The 23,148-nt window shown below is 49.6% G+C and overlaps 1 protein-coding gene across 1 annotated transcript in view; it reads right to left on the reverse strand.

Moving 5' to 3' along the window:
- Positions 1-23,148, reverse strand: part of GAS7 (growth arrest specific 7) — a 192,919-nt gene that overhangs the window by 62,439 nt on the left and 107,332 nt on the right. Inside the window, exon 2 of the mRNA XM_065897040.1 lies at positions 11,215-11,335. Within this exon, the coding sequence (XP_065753112.1) occupies positions 11,215-11,335 (121 nt within the window). The remainder of the gene's footprint in view (positions 1-11,214; positions 11,336-23,148) is intronic.

Here is a 23,148-nt window from a genome sequence, read left to right on the forward strand (position 1 = left end):
AGGATCCGACATATTGGACGAGGGCCCAGCAAGCGCCGGGATCTTAACCTGATTGTCTGCAAAGACCCTATATCCAAGGTCACATTCAAGGGTCGTAGGGGTTAGGACTTAAACTTCCTTGGCGGGGGTGGGGGGGACACAGTTCAAAAGGCTGCAGCTGGCTGGGAACAGTAGGAGGCAGGGATGGAGGTCACGCTAACCTATGGAGTTGATCTGGGGGCCAGAAAGTCTGGACAGAGGAGTCCAGGGATTCAGAAGCAGAGGGTCCGGGTCTGTGGCAGGGCCCAGAGGGGGAGCAAGGAACTGGACCACCAGGGACCAGGGGACAACTAAGCCCCAGCCCTAGTACATGTCCCAGCAGGCAGCCATGCAGAGCACGAGTGCCGTCAGAGTGGTTGTTCAAACAGTGAAAAACGTCTGTACCAGTTGGAAAACTGCTTCTGCTCCAACCTCCCTACCCCAAATATCCCCAGTCCCCGAGACCGCCCCACCCCCATTAGATCCCCACAAGGGCCATTAAGGCTGAATGCCTGGGGAGGGGGCGGGGGGCAGAATCTCCCTCCAGCACGTTCTTCCCACAGTCCATCCCTGTGCTGGACCGCTCGGTAACTTCCTCCGCTCTCACCCATTACAGGGGCTATTTCTTCTCGGGCTGGGTACACAGGTGCTAGTAAGCACAGCCGGCAAGAGGGCAGCGCATCACTCAACAGGAATGTCCAGGAGCCCCGCTGGGTACAAGGCCCAGCCCGTGACCTTCTAAGGACAGCAAGACCCTTCAGGGGAGGCTCCCAGAGCCCCGTGCCCAGCCCAGCACCCCGCTGCCGGGGAGCGCATGCAATCAACACTCATCCCGCGCCACTAACTTCTCACCCCATCCTCCTCCCACACCTCTTGGAAGAGCACTGCCTACTCTGGGATCCATCTTGGACTGAAATTACAAAAAAGCTGTTCCTCAGCTCCGAGACCTTCCTCCAACAGTGAAGATCTGATCGCCGGGACACCACGCCAGCTCTCCGTACAAGGCACGTTCCCCAGCAGTGGTGGGTGATGAGCACGGCGGTGTGACGACACCCTGTTGCACAGGATTTTAGAGCCGGAAGGGACCCGCAGAGGTCTGTTCAGGCAGGAAAGAAAACGGACTGCAACCCACGAGGAAAGTCTCCTTTAACAATCTCATCTCCACTGGGAGGCGTTCTCGAAGCCATTTGCATTGTGTTCGCCCACACCACCCCTGCAAGGAGCCATCCAAGTGCATAATGAGAGACGGGCACAGAGAAGGCATTGAGCAAACACTTGTGTCTTGATAATCCACTCACGTGGTCCTGGCCCACTCACTCATCAGAATATAACCTATGGGTAATTTCCATTTTTGCCAGGAGTTCCACTGACTCCGTGGGACCCAACTCTTTAAACAGCATTGATGGCTATCTCTGTCCCGACTGCCCTTCCCTGTGGACCCCAACTTCCTGCTGCGGCCACATGTTCCCACTGCCCCACCCCCACCCCGCACACACACAGGCTTTACAGAAGCCCCCAAACGGCAATGCTTCCTGCACTAATAGGTCGGGTGCACATAAAAGCTCCAGGAATAAGGCAGAGTATGAGATGAGTCTGAAAGTTCTTCCTGAAGTGGACCGGTCAGTCCTTTCTCCCGATTCTTTCATCTCTTGCCTGGTCCCCTTTCATAATCTCTTACTTCCAAGTGCATTTATAAAATAGATTCCTGATTTTATGCCTAATGCTAATTTTCCCCTGCCATACTTGCTGTAAAGCCATGAGGCTATGTCCAAACACAGGTCAAAGCTCAAGGCCCCACAAGCACTGAACATGTAAGATGCTTGCATGAAGCAGACTCGAGTAGAAGAAAAATCAGGAATGGTGGCAACCTGCTCAGATCCATGCGGTGGTGTTCAGGCAGGAAGGCGGGCCGCATGTGGCCATACCTCACAATTTTTCAAAAGGAGACAAGTATCTGGGTGGGTATGAAAAATTTCCCAATTTTTCAATGTTGGCAACTCATTCAACGTCTTTAAGGATGGTGAACACAAAATAAAATCCTTCTGTGGACAGCCTCTGGCCTCAAGACAATCCACCGTGAGACATCTACTCTACCTGAATCTTTGCAGGACAGCTCACCTGGATCTAGAGGTCCTGACCCTGCCTTGCCCCACCGCCACCAGAGGCACTACAACTGCCCTAGAAATGCAGTCATCACACACCAGAGTTCAACCCAAGCAAACGTCATTCCTTATGGATACACAGCTCACGATCACCTTGTACTTTTCTTGGCCTGTAATGAATACAGGTCGATCTAATGCCTGGTAAAGATCCTACCACTTTATATGGATGGATTAGCGTGATAGGGCTGGATTAGTCATTGGATACAATCCGATCCCACCACACTCACTAGGCCACTGGGCTCTGCAAAGTGATGATGAGGGCAAGGTGACTCTACACTGGTACATATGTCCAAAGCAAAGCAGAGGCAAGCTAGGACATTCCGGGACAACGTTCTCCAGAGAAGAGAAATATGAAGGAAGAAAAAATTTACAGCTTTCTTACATCTCCAAGGCCTAGAACTCTTTCACTAGACTCTAAGTTCCTTGAAGGCAAGGATGGGGTTCAGATGTCTAGATGTCAGAGTGCTACAGAGAATGGGAAAATGAAAACAGTAGAAGCCCCAAATCCTTTGACTTAGTTGCAGCTAGAAACAAAGTTGAAACCAGAGTTCATACGTCTTTCTTTTTTTTAATGGCAAAAATACTGAGATTCAAAAAAAAATGTTTTTTGAGCTATTGACTCAAAAGCTGTGAAATGATAAGAACTGCCACTACATCCTGTTATGTAGACAAGAATAAAGGCTAGAGATATCTGCAAGTCTGCTACCCTGACAACACAAGAGTGTAAACATTAACCAGGTGAAGGGCCTTTCTTGGTAGTTTTATTCTCATTCTATATCCTGTCACTGTAAGATTGAGTTATTTGTCTTCAAGTAGTTTTCCCACGAGATTCTACTTTAACTACAATGGTTTATGGTTATATAACCATAAACCATTTATTTAACCTTGGGACTATAATGCATGTTTACTTGTTCGAAGAAAATTGTATTTTCTCATTGAATTTCCAAAAGAGAAAAACTGGATTTCAATGGACTCTTCAGCGTCAAAATATCTGATCCATTGACCATGCCATCATCAATCTGGTTGTCTCCTTAGACGTCAAAAATAGGTGGTGACAATCAGAAAACAAAGATACAAAGCAGAAATTTTTACTCGCTCCAAATAGTAGATTCCAATTCAGTAGGTCTGCGGCAGGACCTGTGTATCAATATTTTTAAACAAACTCCCTATGTGCTTCAATGCCCACTAAAGTTTGGGAATTGGGCAGAAGGAATGCCCAACTGAGGCATCTAAGGACTTGTTCTGGAAGGACACCAGGAAAGTCACCAACTCGCCCACCTACCTCTATATGCCTGTTTTTATTGTGATATAACTCATATACCATGAAACTCACTCTCTAAAAGCATACATTACAGGGGCTTTTAGTATATTCACGAAGATGTGCAACCATCAACACTATCTAATTTTAGAACATTTTCATCACCTCAAAAGGACACCCCTTACCCGTGAGAAGTCACCCCTTCTCCGCAGTCCCTGGAACCACGAATCTACTATCTGGGTCTATGGATTTGCCTATTCTAAGCATTTCATATAAATGGAATCACACAACATATGGCTTTGTGTGTGTGGCTTCTTTCACTTAGCACGATATTTTCAAGGTTCACCCAGGCATGTTGCATGTACCCATTAGTACTTGCTTCCTTTTTATGGCTGAATCACTTCCCATTGCAGAGACAGACCACATTTTGTTTCGGATATTCATTTTGGTGGGGGGGGGGGGGCGCCCACACCGAGCAGCTTGTGGGATCTTAGTTCCCCAACCAGGGATTGAATGCAGGCCCTTGTGGGTAAGAGCATGGAGTCCTAATCACCGGACCGCCAGGGAATTCCCAGACCACATTTTGTTTATCCACTCATTCGCTGATGGACATTTGGGTTGTTTCTGGCCATTATGAATAATGCTGCTATGGACATTCATGTATAAATTTTTGTGTGCACACGTTTTCAGTTCTCTTGGGTAGATATCTAGGAGTGGAACTGCTGGGTCCGATGCCATACATTCTGTTTTATTTCAGATCTGAACCACTTGCTGCTAACTGGTGACTCCACCTAACATCCAATGAGGAAAGTTTTTACACTGTTGACCAATAAGTCGTCTTTTTCAAAGTAACACTAGCAAACAATAAAATTCTGTCTCCTTTGTGTTTTGACTTCAACTTACCGGCAGCGTGGGACTTCAACTTACTGGCAGCGTGAATGACTCTCTAACCCACTTGGCACCTGCCAAAATTCCAGGAGAATTTAAAACTGCTTAAAAGCTGCTGAGAAATGAGAGATGTGTTGTGTACTAAAGTGTTACCTTAATATTACAGATTAAAATGAATTCTCTGGAAGGGAAAAACGCAACCCCACAGAAACAGATGAATAGTAAGATTTAAGGTCTCACAGCTTCCCATTAAGAAAGAGTCCATTAAAGGAAAATAATACAGCTAAAATAAAAAACATGAACACACGTGCACACACACACACACCTATTTCAATCAATTGAATGTGTCAAATAAAAGCACCATTTTAGTCTCACATTTGTTTAACACAGATGGACAGATGAAAATAGACATGTTTTTGGGTGCAGAAGTTTCTCAGGGCAACTTTTATTAACTGAGAATTATCAGGGCTGCTCTCTCAAGTATTCTAATTATTTGTAACAAAGAAAAGTTCAAGGAATGCTTTTAAAAAGGGTTCTACTGGAAAACTTATCCAGAAACTCACATTAGCTCCTGCTGTAATACAGTTAAATGGGAATCTACTCATTTAAAGAAAAATTAAAACCAGAAATCAAGAAAAGTGCCTATTATTTGGTAAATGAATCCAAAAGCTCAGATCCTGGTTTAATCCTCCACGTTTGGCTCACAAACATAATAAAACATTTATACATATGAATTCTTTGTCAAAAGAGCTTAAAAACGGTTCCCAGCTCTCCTGGGTTTCAGCTGATGCTCTCAGAAGATGGCTGTGTTTGCCTTAAAAATAAAAGTTATCTCGGATTGTTTCTGCTACTAATCCATGAACTCAGTTATCCTTATTGCAAATTAAGTCACTGCCCTCCCCCATGCCCATCCTCCTGTATACCGAGGTAAAAAGGAAAAGATTAGAAGACAGGGGATCCAAGCATAGCTTGGTCTTTGAATGGGCAGGTAACTTTGACTGAGTCCCTTTACCCCATGGGGGACTCCCTTCCTCGTGTGTAAAATGAATGGGTTCTATCTGTTAGGCTGGGGATCATCAAACTTTTTCTTTTAAAGGCCAGAGAGTAAACATTTTTGGTTTTGTGAGCTATATGGACCCTACTCAACTCTGCCATCTTTGCCCAATAGCAGCCTTAGGCAATAAGAAAATAAAAGAGGGGCTTCCCTGGTGGTGCAGTGGTTAAGAGTCCACCTGCCAATGCAGGGGACGCGGGTTCGAGCCCTGGTCCGGGAAGATCCCACATGCTGCGGAGCAACTAAGCCCCTGTGCCACAACTACTGAGCCTCTGCTCTAGATAGAGCCCGCGAGCCACAACTACTGAGGCTGCGCTCTGGAGCCCGCACGCCTAGAGCCCGTGCTCTGCAGCAGGAGAAGCCACGGCAATGAGAAGCCCACGTACCGCAACGAAGAGTAGCCCCCGCTCACCACAACGAGACCCGCACAGCAACAAAGACCCAATGCAGCCAAAAATTAAAATAAATATATATTTAAAAAAAAAAAAAAAAAAGAAAAGAGCACGCCTGTGTTCCAATTAAACTCTATCTACAAAAACAGGCTGCAAGCTGAATTTGGCCCAAGGGCTGTAGACTGCCAACTGCTGTGTTCAATGATTTGTAAGGTTCCCCCTAGGATGACTGAGTAAAAGTCACTGGCCACCAAAACCCTGTAAATAATCAAGTCATCAAGGCCTGACAGTGGAGAGAGATGTACAGCCCAGCACATAGTGCAACAGGAGCCTCCAGGCTGGGACAGACACTGGGCTCTTCCTCACATTTCCATCGACTGCCTGCTCCTATTTTGGTTGGTACCTCACCCATGCTCCACTGACCGTCTGCCTTGGGCTTGGCTGAAGCATCGCTCTGTGGGGGTGGAATAAGGCTTTCCAAGAGGCTGCTGGGGGTCAGATGATACACCCCAAAGTGGGGGGAAATGGCTCTCCAAGCAGAGAAGCGTGGCCAGTGGGAAACAGGAGATGAGAAGGAGGTGAGCAGATAAGACACCTCTGCTCTCCCGTGGACTACTCAAAGGCATGACTCCTCTCTGCAAACCTGGTTCCAGAGAAGCGAACACACTTGCTGAGCAACCCACTGGCTGTCAGTTCACTGTCAAGGCTAGCCAGCATCTTCCTTTGCCTCTCTTCCCCTCTCACCCACCCTCACCATTCTGGGCTTATACCTCCCAAATAAGGTGTTAACACTTAATCCTTGCCTCAGGCTCTGCTTTCTAGGAAACAGGACTAAGGCACCCTCTTCAAATGATCCTCTTTCTTTAGAAATGAAAGATAAATGAAACTATCAGATTTAAAGTATATAAAGATTAATCTATGTAAGAGATAAAATACTGACTCATACACTAAGCAAAACTAAGCTTGGCCTTCGTTACTGGCTTGAAATATCCCTTCGAGGTCCAAATTGTAAAAATATATCTTAAATAATATCTAAAAAGCCAGTATCTCTCCCAAAAGAAGATCTGAATATCTCTGACCCTATGCTGTTAAGTGATTAAATGTGCATATCTGGGCTTCCAATGATAAATGGAACAAAACAACTTTGTGCTATTTTCTTGAAATGCAGTTATTTTTTATGCAAGTAAGAGGTCCCGCTTAACACTAGCTTAGGTCCCTGAATAGGCTGGCTACTGATAATAGCTCAATAACCAGAAACTAAACACACTCTCATTTTTGGCAACAGAGTCAACTTTGGGTGGAACGGAGCACTGCAGCACAAGCAACTTCCTGATACCAGAACCCTGGGGCCTGAGCTCAGTACCACCCTGCCTGACAAAATGCCCCAGAGAGCCATAAACCGTGAGGAGATAAGGGGAGATGGGTGGGGGGACGATGCCTCCCAAAGTCTCATGCTCTGATGGCCTTGCTGAGTTTCTACGAAGACAATAGTGTCATTGCATTAACTTACCCAACAAAATTTCCCTGTTAGCCATCTGGCCCAACACCATTTATTAAATAATGTGTGCTTTCCCCAAAGACTTACAATATCCCCTCCCCCACCGTAAATCTGACCTGTATTTCAGTCTGTCTTGACAAGCTTTTCTCCTTTGCCATTCAGGACATTGCCTGCTCCTGGAAGCCTCACATCTCTGACGATTCTTTCCGAGCCCCCTCTGCCCCTCCCTTAAGCATGGTTCTGCAGGGCTCTCTTCCCCCTGGAGGCTTGCCCTGGGTGACCTCCTGCACGCTCCAGATTTCAGTTCTCTGCTGATGAAATGCAAGTTCCGGGCCGCTACCTGGGCTTGCGCAGGTCGGTCCCTGTAAAACGGAGTCAGGCCAAGGGACGAGTGGGGGTGTAACCCAGCCTGATCTCTGCCCACCATGCCGTGCACCCACACAGCTCCCCAGCACCTCATCTTTAGCCCAGATGACGACCCCTGAGTCACAGACCCATCCGTCCAACATACACTGCCCATCTCTCCCTGAATGTTCCCCAAGGAACGGTATGCTCAACGTGGAATCATCTTCTTTCTTCCAAAGCCATTCCTTCCAAGTCCCCTGTTCTCACTGAACAGCTCCGGCACACAAGGCAGAAAAGGAATCTGTGCGTTCTTCTTTCCTGGACCTGCCACATCCCGTCTGACAGATCGTATCTCCTCCTCTCCGGCCACACTACAGACACGGAGCTGACCTCATTACTTCTCTTCTCGTCGAGCCTGTCAGGTTCCTGCTCACCATCCTATAACCCATCTCTCTGCTGCATGAGTCATCTTGCCACAATATTCTGAGGATGTCGAGCCAGCGCTTCCAGCACTTTCCACGCCCACAGGGCAAAGCCCCAACCCTTCACGGTGCCCCACTGGGGTCTTTAGTGGATCAGACCCCCAAGTCCCCCCCTCTGTTCCTCACCCACGCCAGCCACATCAGCCTTCCCCCTGCTGCCTCCCCTCTGCTTGTGCTGCCACTGCAGCAGAAAACGCCCAAGGCAAGGACCCCGCATCCCTGCTCTCAGAGACTTGTCTGACACCCAGATAGAGCTGGCGACCCCCTTCCTCGGGCCTGCAGGTTTCCACGTTAACACCCGAAACACTCATTGGTTTCCGTGTTTCTGACTCCATCACACCTGCAGTCGTTGAAGGCGGAGATGGCCTCTGGTTTGATTTTGTACCCCGCAGCCCAGCACAGCAGCCCTGTAACAATCCCCATGCAGAAAATCCTAAACGGATTTGAAAATAAGCAGATTAGCCAGAGCAAGGTAATACAAATGTAAATTGGGCTTTAAACTCCTTACATTTGTACGTGGTGTAAAAAACGGGGACAGCACATCTATGGTACCCCAGCGCCCTCTGCAAAAGAAGCGATTAGGGATTAAGGGAGACCAGGAGAGCTTGGAAGAAAGGTGGACAGACAGAAGGAAGAAGAAAGAAATGGCTCATGGTGCCTGCGAGAAGGGGGTCTGCTTCCTGGGCAGTGGCGAGCGATTCTGGCCGGAGTCCCAGGGCAGCAGAGATCCAAGAGTTGGGGCGGAAAGGTGGGTGCAGCTGGGCCGGCTGTGAGGAGACACATGCTTCCAGGAGTCAGGGGTCAGATAAACGTGGGTGTGAGAAGAGCGAGAGGCTGCTCTGATAAGCACCTTCCTGCAGAAAGGCAGTCAGATTAGAAAATTTACAAAGCAGCCCAGCAGCCAAACAAAATGGGGCTAAGATTCCAGAGGAGAATCAGAAAGATATCCGGTCTTCCTAGTGCCTTAAAACTAAAAAGCAAAATCTTTAATGTGATGTTCAGGGTCTGCATGATCCCTCCAAACATGACCAATACTGTTGTCATGCTTCTCATCTCAGCTGAAGGGAACCTCCTCCTCCAGGAAGTCTCCCCTGACCTCCCAGGGTCTCTCTGGGCCATGCTCTCAAAACACCGTGGACTCCTCCTTCACAGCCCTGCTCTCGACTGCAATCAAATATGGACTCATTTAAAATCTGCTTCTGGGAATTCCCTGGTGGTCCAGTGGTTTGGACTTGGCGCTTTCACTGTCAGGGCCCAGGTTTGATCCCTGGTCAGGGAACTAAGATCCTGCAAGCTGGATCAAAAGTTTAAAATATGGCCAAAATAATAAAAGTACAGCCAAAAATAAAAAATAAAATAAAATAAAATCTGCTTCCATTAGTAGAAGTTAAGTACTTTGAGGGCTGAGGCTGCTTCCACTCCGCGGCATGGGGGATCTTCCCGGACCGGGGCACGAACCCACGTCCCCTGCATCGGCAGGCGGACTCTCAACCACTGCGCCACCAGGGAAGCCTGACTTTTACATTTTTAAATGGCTGAAAAAAGAACCCTATTCCTTGACATGCAAGTTATTGGAAATTCACACTGCCTGGTAACATAAAATGGGATTTAACTATCCCCTTACTAAAGAGAGGGCTAGTTAAATGAATGAGAGCATATACTAGCAACGGACTGTTTGTTACACGGCTATTTTTAAAAAATCAGTTAGATTTCAGAAAGCGACTTTTACCCTTCTGCCCCTTTGCAACAGAGTGGCTAATTCAGGACAAGAATGGAGCCGAATTCTTGATGATCTCAGGATCATTTGGTCCAACTTCCGCATTTTACAGATGGGGCACTGCCCATAAACACACTCACCTCCGAAACTTCAAAGTCTGCTAACAGTACAAAGCTGCTCACGGGCTTATTTGAGGAAGCTTCTCATTAGAATGGTCAGAACTAGTTCCACTTCCCTTTTCCTAGAAACCCCTGGTTACCTCTTCAACTAGAACACCCCTCCTTGAACGGAAGGCCAGGTTGCCAGGGAATATAAACAAACCAGACGCCCCAAGTGGCAGCTGTCAGCTGCCTTCTCTGTTGCTTCCTCTAAACAGCAGCTGGCTCTCCTGTCACCAGTTCCCCACCCCGCTCCCGCCAAGTGCAGGTTCATAAACATAAGCCATATCAATGGCGCTGTCGGGAGGGAGGAGGTAGCCGTAAGTCAGGTAGGCACAGATGGGGGAAGTGAGGTGCCGAAATCCTACCCGAATCCACGTTCTGCCTTGGCACACACATCTGTGATTCCCACCAAATCTAACTTTCCGTGTTTCCATCCTCTCCGTTCTCTGGTGGTCAAGAGACAGAGCTGGTGGCTGGCTTTGCTCTGCCCAGCCCGAGACCACAGCCTGTACACTGCTCTGTCCACCTTGTTATAGAGGCCGCCACTCCTCCTTGTGTGACCCCGCTCCAGCCTTCCTTCAGGTCATTCTACAGCCTACGTGCTAGGATCCTGGAGTTGCTGTGAAGGCTCAGGAGGCCTACAATAATCGGAGGCAAAGAGATGTGGTCCTGACCCAACTCAGAAATGCACAGGGAACCTCTAATTACCGGTTAGAATAAATAATCCATAACTAGCCCCAGAATTTCCCAGAAAACATCCTAAGAAACTCCAGCCAGTGAGATACTTCAGGGAAGAGAGAGCGATGTTGTGATGTAATTAGGGAAACCCCACTCTCATAACCCTTGTTCGGGTATCAATCAGCGCATTCCAAGTTCCAAGAAATCATGCAGTAGCGTAACCTGTTTGATTTGATTTAAACCAGCTGTGGACCGCAGACCCTCTGGCGATCTCCGTTTGGAAAACACAGCCCCAGACCATGAGGCTGGGTTCCACAAAGATGCCGGGTGGTTGTGAGGTTCCAAGGATGACCCCAACTTTGAAGGGCATCTTTCCCCACCCAGGCTCAGCCCCCTGCCACCCAGCCCTGTGAAGAAGGCAAGATTCCCCTGCAGCCTCTGAGGTAGATTTCGGGGAGAAAAGTCTAAAGCCCAGGAGGTGAAGGAGGGAGGAGAGAACCACCCCTCCAGACGGACAGGACCCCGGGACGGGCGCAGGACGCTGCCCAGAGCGGGACTCACCATTGGTGGCCGTGTTGACATAGTAGCGCCGGCCCTGAGGGGACAAGTAGCTCTGCCAGCCTGGTGGAAGGACAACGGTCTGGCTTTCCTCTCCCGGTGGAGGGGGGACCATTCCAGGCTTCTGTGGAGGAAGACAGAGAAGGTCACACACATGTGGCGTTTTTGCAACTGTCTTTCAACCAGGAAGTCAGAGGCAGATGAAGTCTCCCTGGAATGGCTCGACACTGGCGGGGGCGTGTGGCCCGCGGGCCTCCCTGGGGGAGGTTACGGGCTGCAGGTGTGATTTCGGGGATTGCCTGAGCATGAGGTATGAGCAGCCCTTGATTTTCAGAACCACCGCAGAAGGGACAGCGCCCCCCAGAGGACGGGGGAGATGCCCATCAGTTAACGCAAGAGCTGGGCTTCCTCCTCCCGGGCCCCCAGAAAACCACTCACAGGGTTGCTGCACCTGCCTGGAGGAGGCGGGTCACTCTCCAGCTCCCACTGTGGAATCTGAAAATCCTCAGGACCACCAAATACAGCAGCAGACAAGGCCCAGGGCCTGCTGTGGGAACTGACCAGGAGTAATTAATGCAAGTCTCAGCAGAGCGCTCCCAGACTCCTCTCAGCTTTTCTGAAGCTGCAAAGCCACGTGCTTCTGCTTCCTGCGGTGCCCTGCACACCCTCAGCAGGATGGGATCAATCCTAGCTTCTCCTGGGACTTCGAGTAAACACAGCCACCCCATGGCCCTCTGAGTAACGGCGGTGTATGTTTCATTATGAATTTTCACAATTTAACTAAAAGCTTTCCCCCACGCCCCGATCGCTTCTGTCTCCCACACCTGTTAACTTACGGCTCCTCTCTGATTCCGTGCGCTGGCTTCTAAAAGAACTAGCAGGGGCCAGAGAGCAGCCAGGAGGCCTCCTCACCAGCAGAGCATGTCCACTGAGCCCAGGTACACCGCTGTGCACGTTTACCTAGGCGTCCGGACACTGCTCCGGCCTCTTCCAGATTGGAAGGCGGTCGAAACACATGCAAGCCCTGTGATGAGCACAGTGTCTGTACACAGGCAGGAGATAGACATTCTGGCTGAGTGGAGTTGCGAGTAAAATACGAGTGGGGAGCTCAGGAGGTTGGCTGAAGAGAGGAACATTCTATCAATAGAACCAGGTTGCTTCTGCTTGAGTTCAGGTAACTTAGAGCATCCAAGAAGGGAAGGCCAGATTACAGCTTGTCTAAGTAACCTGGTAAGAAATGAGAAATTGTTAAGAGCTATTAAACAAGGCTCAGAGACGGACGTGGCCAGAAATAGGTTGCAGAGGAGAGAGGGACCCAGAAGCACCGTGAAATCCAGCCCTCTGGCCTCAGGCTCACTCAATCCTGACACGGCCCCTTGCTGCCACGTGACCTGGGGAAATGACTCAACCAGCTGTGCCTATTGCCACATCTGTGAAACATCAGCCCAGTTGTGGCAGATGCCGTGGAGATTAATAACAAACTGGCCACCTAGGACAGTGCCTGTCCCCAGTTGTGCCCAATGGGCGTTCCCAGCGGAACGGGGGGCCGTTCAAGGCTGAACAAGACCAGGCTTCACACAGCCTCTGGCCCCTATAACGTGAAGTTCAGGGGCACACACCCAGCCTCCGCCCCACCCGCCCCATCACTGCGGCTGAAATGTCCCCGTTAACAGTCCCTTCTCTGAGGTTTCTGTTTCCAGGACTCCTCAACTTAGAAGGCAAACACAGACCTGCAGGGGAGGCCACTGGGTCACGATGCTGACTCACATACTCTGGTGAAAAGACCTCTCCTTAGCTGGGCTGGTGGAGAGCGTGGACCGAACCTTCCGTCTCTCTGGGTCCCCCTTGTGAAACAGCACATCTGTCCTGTCTCCACAGTTGCATGGTGCTTTTCTCTTTAGAATGACTGCTTAATCTGCCTAACTCTGTAGGGTCAGAAGAAGCCCGGGTTTCCGTCTGAGGACATTGATGGCCAGGTAGGGGCCACGATGGCTCTGAGGTCTCCCGCGTCTGGGAAATGCAGGACCCTTTCGAAGGTACCTGGGGGAGGCATCCCTGATGCTGAGCCCAGAAGGGCCAAGAGGTGCTGAAAGGGGTGGGGGGCACCCGGGCCAACTCAGCCAATTTCCTAATTTGGCCAACGTGGCAAAGAGGTCTCCACATCCCCTCCAGCATGGCCACGGGGCCCCGCTCTGCCCACCATCTGACTGTGTTCTGTCTCCGCCCTGCCCCCCAGGCAGCCACAGTCCCCTTGTTTTCTCCCCTCTTCCAGAAAGAAGTTCCTCCTGTTGGCTGGCCTCTAGTAAGTCAGTAGTCAGAGACACGTGGACAGGGACTTCCCTGGTGGTCCAGTGGTTAAGACTCCGTGCTCCCAATGCAGGGGGCCCGGGTTCAATCCCTGGTCAGGGAACTAGATCCCACATGCGTGACACAACTAAGAGCCCACATGAGGCAATGAAGATCCCACGTGCCGCATCTAAGACCCAGAGCAGCCAACTAAATAAATAAATATTAAAAAAAAATAAAGACGTGCAGACAGCTGGCTACATCCCCAAGAGAACTGAAAACAACACTCAAACACAGAATTGGTACGCACATGTTCACTGCAGCATTATCTACGATTACCGACAGGCAGAAACAACCCAAGTGTCCATCAACTGATGAATGGACCAACGAAATGTGGTGTGTCCATAAAAAGGAATATTCAGCCATGCAAAGGAATGAAGTACCGATACACACTACAACACAGATGAACCTTGAAATCATGTTGCATGAAGTAAGCTGGACACAAAACCCCACATATCGTACAATCTCACTGATGTGAAATATCCAGGACAGAAAAGTCCGTAGAGACGGAAAGCAGATTCGTGGTTGCCAGGGGCTGGAGGGAGGGGGAAATGGGGACAGGGATTCCTTTTTGGGGTGATGAGAATGTTCTGGAACTAGACAGTGGTGATGGTTGCACAAAACTGTGAAGGTATAAATGTCACTGACGGTAAATTTTATGTTAGGTGTATTTTAACACACACACACACACACACACACACACACACACACACACAGTTGGCCTTCCCACCTGCAGGCCCTCATCTAAGAGGCCCAAACCACCACCATTACCTCATTCCTCGTGGTCATGGAGGGGCAGGCCTCCTGGGAGAGCTGCCCCACAGCCATCAAGAGGATTCAGCGTGAGTAACTACCCAGTAAGGTCTCTGCCAAACCTATTCTTCTAATTAGTTTCCTTCCAACTTAAATCCTTCCCTTGCCTTCCCTAGTCCTGTGGCTTCTCCCCTTCCATTTCAGCAGCTCTTTCCCATGGGAATAGGAACTAGAAGCAGGGGTGAGGGGTGAGGTTGGGGGCCCTACCTACAATGAACATGAGCTGAAGGAGTGTGAATCGGGGGAGATGAAGCCAGTTTCTTCCAACTAAGAAATTCTTAACCTCATGCACAGGACTGCTTTGTGGGAATGAGAAAACACTGCCTCTTCCCCAGATGGGCCAGACCTCTGAGTGCAAGGCTGGGTCTCAGCTGCCCCTGACTCCCCCCCAGTCTGGGTCCCCTTGTTGAGTAAACAACCCGCTCAACTGTAAATGACAGCCCATCCTCTGAGAATCTAAAGAAAACTACGGCTCTTCTGCCCCCCAAAATGGAGGCATGTGTGCACCTACTCACTTACCCTACCTCCTATGGAACATCAAGAGTTTCTAGACCACTTCAGAACCCTAGTCTAGAAGGTCCTCAAGAAACATCTGAGCTCAGATCCCATTTGCGCTCATTGATAATGACTTTCACCAAATGTTTACATTGCACCAAGGACTGCGCCAGGTGCTTCACAAACTCATCTCTAATCATTACCACAAGCCTGCCACAGAGATGCCATTTTTTTCCCATTTTAAAAGGAGGAATCTGAGACTCAGAGAATTTAATATCTCACCCAACAATGCACAGTTTAATTGGTGAAACCAGTTAAACCAGTTTAAAATATTAGCTTTGTTTCTACCCAGTTACCCAAATCCTAATTACCCTCAGCTCATCTCTCCCCAGCTGTCTGTGATCAGCTCTGTATCTTCACCTGGACCACCTGACATCCCAGCTCCCGTGCAAGGAGGATGGCAACTCAGGCCTTCTTCTCCTGCCTGTCTCACCGTCTCCAAACGAGCATATGCCTTCCCAGGAGACGTGCAGAAATATCACCGCCCACGTCCAACCAGTCACGTTCCCCGTCTGTGGGGTGACTTCCTCGTCTCCCTACATAGAACAACACAACCAAAGAAATTTTCCTCTTAATGATGGCTACTGATCCCCTCCTCGGAGGGGGAAAATAAGAGCAGACAAAGGGAAGTCACCTAGAGATTAAACACAAATCCCCCTACAGTGGTGTTTCTCAAAGTGTGGTCCCTGGGACACTCCGTCCATCACCAGCGATGTGGGTTAAAGCGCAGATTCCGGGGCTCTGACTCCACAATCAACCTTGAGCCTAGAAAGCTGCTTTTTAACATGTACCCTTAAATCTCATGCTCAATGAACTCAGAAGAGATGGTCTGCAGCTTTCTTTAGAAGGAGGGATGGAGAGAAAACATCACTTCTGAGATCAAAACTGGGAACAGAAAATTAATAATTTATAAAAAGACAGTGTTTGGCTGCCTGGTTACTTATAAAGAAGACACTCCTGTCCCGTAGCCCAGACCCTTCAGATAGACTATTCTAAGAGAACTTATCTTGCTTCTGCAGCCTCCAGGCAGTACGAACCCCACACTCAGACGCCCCCCAGTTTCTTCAAGTTCAACCCAGGACTCCTTGCCCCTTAGGAGACTTCCGGAAGCACCTGGTTCTTACCTTCCGCAGGTGTGAGCAGACGGTACTTGCCGGTGGTAATGGGGGGCCGTCAGACACTTGATTTTGCAGCCGGATCGGACGGTTTTAAGGTCCCCCCATTCCGCGTCTTCTCACACCCCAAACCCAGAAGCAATAGGAGTGCTAAAGAAAGGCATTTCCACGGCCCTCACAGCCCCCCTCCCCCACACCCAGATCTATATATAACAGCGCTGAAGTAGTCAGCCTAACGAGCCACTTTCTGGCAGACCCGTTGCCATGGCAATGACTGCTAATGAGTCCGGTGCCTTGACTGGCAGCGCCTGAAGACATCTCCATAAAGAACTCGCCAGCAAGTTCTCCCTTCCCAATGACACAGCCAGCTGGGACGCCCGGGAGCAGCCAGGGCGTGGCCAGGTGTGCCTGGGAGCCATCAGCCCCCGGGAACCAGTTTGTTACAGGTGCGCGCTGAGCAGTCCCCGACCCGGAGGCCAGAAGCGGCTTCCACTGTCACTCAATATGGGTCAACCAATTAGGGACAGGGTTGCAAGGGAGCCACCAAGAAGCCCAAGACCCAGGGCTTCCCTGGTGATGCAGTGGTTAAGAATCCGCCTGTCATTGCAGGGGACACGGGTTCGAGCCCTGGTCCGGGAAGATCCCATATGCCGCGGAGCAACTAAGCCCGTGCGCCACAACTACTGAGCCTGTGCTCTAGAGCCCGCGAGCCACAACTACTGAAGCCCGCGTGCCACAGCTACTGAGACCACCTGCCACAACTACTGAAGCCCGCACACCTAGAGCCCCTGCTCCACAACAAGAGAAGCCACCACAATGAGAAGCCCGTGCACTGCAACAAAGGGTAGCCCCAGCTCACCTCAACTAGAGATAAGCCTGCACTCAGCAATGAAGACTCAACACAGCCAAAAATAAATAAACTTAAGACAAACAAACAAACAAAAAACCAAAAAAATGAAGCCCAAGACCCAGCGGGGCTGGAGACTGGAGAGTCACGTCCACCCCACACCTTTCTGCTGACACCTGTTCAGGGTGGAGAGATTCCCAGACAGAGCTGGGAAGATCTACCCAAGGAAAGATCATCTCTGGCTACAGGGTAAGAGAGAAGGCATGAAGCAGGGCCCCACTTCCCACACCGATGCCGCCAGCCTCAGGGTCTGTGTCCACAAGAATACTGGGCGCTTCTCCTCTGTGTCACAGGTGAAAGTATTGTTCTCTCTGGCTCTGGCAGCCTTTCTATCCATGGAGAGCGACTGAGAGAAAACAGCTGGGGAGGAAGGAGGGGACCCATGACAACAGCACAGTGCATTCTGGGAAATGTAGTCCTCCCAAGTAGTTTCATAGGCTGGTGGGAAGAGGATGGGCATTGACAGCATTTTCATGTTCTTCTAGGGGTGAGAGATTTGGAGACTCAGCCAGAGGGCAGAGGAAGAGGAGGAGGAGGAGCCACACAACAGAGAAACAGAGTGTAAGATTCAGGAAGGCAAGGCCATGTCCATCTTGTTCTTAGTCTCAGCTCAGTACCCAGAATACTGGATGAATGGATGCATGGATGGAAACTGGGAATTGTAATAGAAACTGGGCTTCAAACAGATTTGAGAGGCTATCTCCCCAAACAAGTAAACAGAGAATGGCTGTCCAAGCAATGCATGTGCCCCACCTGTGAACAAATCCCAGCTCCTCATGGACTGACTGAACGGACTGTTCAACTTTGAGTACAGGGAGGTGGGGGGAACGGCATCCAGACGCCTCAGGAGCAGCACAAACGTCTACTCATGAGCTCATCTGGTCTCCAGAAGAAAAATTCCAGGAAACCATTTAGCAACCTCAAAAGAGGACAGGAAGATACAGCATCTATTATACAAACGCCAGAGTCATCAGGAGAGAACAAACTAATGGAAAAAAGGCAAGCTGGTTTAAAAAAATGATATAAAAAAAGGACAGGATGTGCTCAAAACTGTAGGGAAATTTAAAAGGTAGTGATAAAAGGAATATCCACATTGGTTGCAATAGAATATAAAATCAGTATTGTTGAAAGAAAAAAAAAGTCAGTTATGTACAAAACAAACTGAAGAATTTTTTTCCCAGAATGCAAAGGAAATGGGAAAACATGAAAACGGAATCGACAGAAGAGATGCTAGGTGTTCCTGAAGAAGAAACTAGAACAAAAGCCGTAGCAGAAAAGAAACTATAAACAAAGGTTGATTGGGGGTGCCCGGGGAAGAAAACTTCCCTCAGCTCCTAGAGACACAAAGGAAGGTCCCGCACTGCTCCAGGCAAAATGGGTTTTAAAAGCCCAAAAACAAGCTGACACCCTCTAACAATACATTTACACAGCAAAGAAAGGATAAAGTCCTACAACCCTTTAAGTGGGAGGAGGGTGTCTCCGATAAAGGAGCATAAATAAAGCTGCTCTTGGCTCTTCTGTGACCACATTTCCAAAGACACCCCTGGACCGCTGGGCAGAAAATGCTAAGCCCATTCTATGTGGCCACAGCTGTCTTTCATGAGTGAAATCGATCGAAATACACTGCTCTACAGACAAGGGTTCAGGATATTTACCAATCAAGTGCTTGAAAGATGTACTCCAACTGCCTGAAAGATTAAAACAATTACAGGTGAAGAATGAAGGCCTCCAGGTAAAAAGGACCAGGGCTGAACACTGAAAGCAGCTTATAAAAAATGTGTAAATAATCATCGTAAACCTAGTTACAGAACACGTGTAAGGGTGACTATTCTCAATACATAGCGTAAAAAAAGAAATAAAAACCCAGATCAAAAATTCCAGAAAATACTAGAAAAGATCAGGAGGTAGGAGAAAAAAAGTGTGGACACCGAGAGAAAGGAAGCAGAATCCCACTCTCCCTTCCCATCCTGATAAAGAAAGTCCCCTTCTTCCTCTCCTCCCTCCTGCCAAGACTTTCAGGTACCTGCGGAATTTGCTACCATCCTCTGGCATCTGGTATTTGTCCTCCTCTGTTTTCTAGAGAAGGATGCGTTTCCAGCCAGAGGGACCACAGCAGAAGGGAAGGGTCCCTGGAGACCACAAACTTTCTTCCACAGGGAGCCCTGAGCCCTGAAATCCATGAAGGCAGACAGGGTGGGCCCAAAGCACTTTGCTGGATGAGGGAAAGCTCAGGAACCCAGGGCTTCTAGATCTCATTTGTTCCTCGTGTTTGCCTTTGGAAGCCCTCAAAGCCAGAGCCGGGCTCAGCACTCAGAGAAGACTGTCACTACTGCCCAGCCTGAGTCTGAGCTTTTCTGCTTCCCTTGATCCACTCTGGTTGGACCCCGTGTGAAAGGGGGTCAAACCATAAGGCTCACCTCTAGCTTTTACCAGTCAGGAGCCACAGAGCCACGGGATGGCTTTCTCCCTTCCGCTTCTCTGTGTGCAGAGTTTCTCAGTAAATGTGACCGACTCGTCAGAGGTTCTGCCAGAACCCTCCATGAGTATACTCACACCCCTCTTACTAGAAATCACCTGGTTGGCAGGGCTGCTTCTTTGAATCCATTTTATTTTATTTTATTGTACCACATTTACTCTGCTTTTTTTTTTAAATAATTTTTTTACCGAAGTATAGTTGATTTACAATGCTGTGCCTTTGAGTCCATTTTAAAGGAAATTTCCAAACCAGGCTCTAATCACTTAAATGCAGAAGCCCCCAGGACTCTTCTAAACCTGATACCCAAGTGTCCTCAGGCCTCATTGCTCAGAGTAGGTAGGTGGATGGGTGGATGGGTGGGTGGGTGGGTGGGTGGATGGGTGGATGGGTGGGTGGGTGGGTGGGTGGATGGGTGGATGGGTGGATGGGTGGATGGGTGGGTGGGTGGGTGGGTGGGTGGATGGATGGATGGATGGATGGATGGATGGATGGGGTAACTTTCACAGCAATGATCCACATCCCTCTGGCTGGACTCCCCCGCTTGACCATGCCAGACCTGTACCCACCCCATCCCCGAGAAGGTCCCAGGATGATATCTACCAGTGGCCAGAGGGTGACGCACCTGGACTCGCCAGCCCCGTTCCCCATGGGCGTCTGCCTTGCTTTTCCTTGCCTGTAGCAGCGACCTTTCATAATCCCCCCCACTGGCTCCAGCACTGTCCTCCATCCATGACGCTGCTAGAGGAAGCCTCACACCCTGGCCGCCACTGGTATCCACTCCGAGAGGTGGACATCAGTGCCATGGGGCTTTTCTCCCGGCTCCCACAAAGCCGTCAGCCCTGGGCCCGGAGGCTGAACTGCTTTGAGCACTGCAGGCGTGTCTGGCTCCTGAAGACGTAGTGAGAGTCCTGGCCACTCTGAATATCCATCAGCAAGCCCCCCAGTGCCTCCCTGGGGGCCAGTCAACTCACTGGGCATGTTTCTTAGGACTGAACAGGCAGAGGACACAGAACAATAAACTCTGTATTTTCTGACCGTGAAAAGGAAGGGAGTGATCTGGTGAACCAGGAATTTTGATTAACACAATTACAATGTAGCCCATGCAGGGATACAGGAAGTCAACCCTAGCAGGAAAACTTGCTCAAATGGAAACCACAGGGTCTCCGGCGGGGCAAGGATGGAAGAAAAGCTTTGCAAGTGATACCGCGAATGACAAGAAAGCGTTGGGTGAATGAACCCTCCTGGTTCAGAGGCCACTTCGTGGCCTTGAAGCGTCTGGGGGCCAAGCAGTAGAGGGTGGACAGTGGTTTCTACGTGGGCCCGGCACACATTCCCGCATGGGCCCCACTTCACCAACCCTGGAGGAAAGAGATTTTGTTACTGTTGCACCGTCATACAGATATAAGACAGAAGGGCCAATTAACAGGGTTTAAGAGGAGACAATGCAAGGAACGGGGAACTCTGGATGGCTGGTACTTTTCTTGGTGACACCACCCAGCATGGCAAGGATCTGAGAGATGCCCTCGCTTCAGCATCTCCTGGGAGAATCTCCACACTGACCAGACAGCATAAACATGCCAGTGAGTATCACAGTCACTCTTGCTGTTTACGAGGTTGGGAGCAGGTACTCAGAGGCCTCATGGCCGTGTTGAGGGCCACAGGGGGAAAGGGGTTCCCGTGGATGTCCCTGAAATACAGAGAACAGTTCCGGGGATAAGATGGGAAGCCACAGCTGCTTCCCCACCTTGGAGTCTGGAGGGGCTTGGGGAACCCCAGAGAAAGCCCCTAACTTTTGTCCTGTTTCTCAGGTGTGTCTGATCCTGATGCTTCGGGGCTATAAAGGAAAAGGCAGTGAGCTCCCGGCAGCCCGTTCCAACTCCTGGCTTCTGAGCAGGAAAAACCCAAGAGATTCTGCTCACTTGTGATTAACAAAGACATTTTTATTCAGACTCAGCTTCCTGATGGGCTGTTGAGAATGTTGGCTCCCTTCCTCCTACCCCTCCCCTAGCAGATAAAAATAGCAGGGGCTGTTCTGACATCCTACCTCCATCGGGAGCGTCGGCAGAAAGCACAAGGGTCTAGGCTTAAAGAGACTGTGTTCCCAGGCAACGAGCTGTGATTTACGCAGTCCTCTTTGCCTCTCTGGATGTCTGTCTCCTTGTCTATAAAACCAAGGGCTGCCAGCCCTCAAACACTGGGGTGCGGACTTCCCTGGTGGCACAGTGGTTAAGAATCCGCCTGCCAATGCAGGGGACGCGGGTTCGAGCCCTGGTCCGGGAAGATCCCACATGCCGCGGAGCAACTAAGGCCGTGCGCCACAACTACTGAGCCTGCGCTCTAGAGCCCATGAGCTACAACTACTGAGCCCGTGTGCCACAACTACTGAAGCCCACGTGCCTAGAGCCCGTGCTCCGCAACAAGAGAAGCCACTGCAATGAGAAGCCCGCGCACCGCAACGAAGAGTAGCCCCCGCTCGCCGCAACTAGAGAAAGCCCACGTGCAGCAACGAAGATCCAACACAGCCAAAACTAACTAAATAAATTTATATAAAAAAGACTACTGGGGTTCCACAACCTGAGGCACGTCTTTCATAACAGAACCCAAAACTTCCACAAGGGAAATTTCGAGGCATTTAAATGACCAGCGCAAACTTGCAAAAGCAGCGGCTGCATAAAGAGGTGGCAGAGACCTCCTGACGAGGAACATAAACGGTCATGAAACATTACCCTTTTTTTCCTGCATGATTCCCCCAAACTCTTTTGGGGTCCAAAGAGGAAGCAGTCTGAAACTCTTCTGGTCTAGAGATACCGCTTCATTCACTCCAGACTCAGGATTGGTGGGAAAGACACCAGTGAAGTGATTAACAAAAATTATAGATCATTAAGTTTATGCCCAAACCCGGATACTATTATAAAAATTGTGGGCATTAGACCTCAAACCACTGTGGGGAGACTGAACACTGAATTCTCCTCCCTTTTGCTCCAGGGCGCTGCTCTGGCCTCTTTAGGGCTGAAATGTCCCTATTTGTGAGAGGAAGGACTTGGGGTAAAGTTTCACCATTTCCATAGTTGTAAAGGATCTCAAGATACATCCTAGGAGAGGAAAAAAAAGACAAACAAAAAAACGCATCCTAGATTTTCTATACTAGTTTACCTCTATAATGATATCAATTACCCTGCCCTAGAAGATGCTTTTTGCAGGACATTTTGGGGCTCACTCACCAGAGCACTCTCCCTAGGGAGCTCCTGGTAGGGTGAAGTCCCCTCTAGATGATTCCGGGTCCAATTTCCCTTTGCAGAGGAAAAAGGCTGGGAATAAGAGAGTTTTGCCAACACTTGGTATTGGGAGGCGAAAAAGAAACACGGCCTTTCTTTAGTATTAAGGTGCAAAACCCCCAAATGCCTATGCCATTCCTGGCACTCACAGAAGTTGTTATGACTGAAGAAAACCCCATAATCAAATTTCCCAAGCATTCTGTTCTGTTCGAAATGGATTTAAGAAGCTCAGAAGTGAGGTAGGGCGTTGAGGGTTGCTAGCCCAGGGAAGTCAGAGGCTTGGGTACCTCATGTAAAGCAGCCTGCCCGCCAGAAAGGAACTTCAAAGACAGGTGACACAGCTGTTGTCCACAGCTGCTCCAGGACCAAAAGCAGGCTTCCTCGTGGGGAGTGGGTACCGTTTTAAAGGGAGGCAGACTAGAGCTCACTAGGGCACAAAGATGGGTGTCT

The sequence above is a fragment of the Phocoena phocoena genome, chromosome 19, assembly GCF_963924675.1.
Source record: "Phocoena phocoena chromosome 19, mPhoPho1.1, whole genome shotgun sequence".
Classification (NCBI taxonomy): Eukaryota; Metazoa; Chordata; class Mammalia; order Artiodactyla; family Phocoenidae; genus Phocoena; species Phocoena phocoena.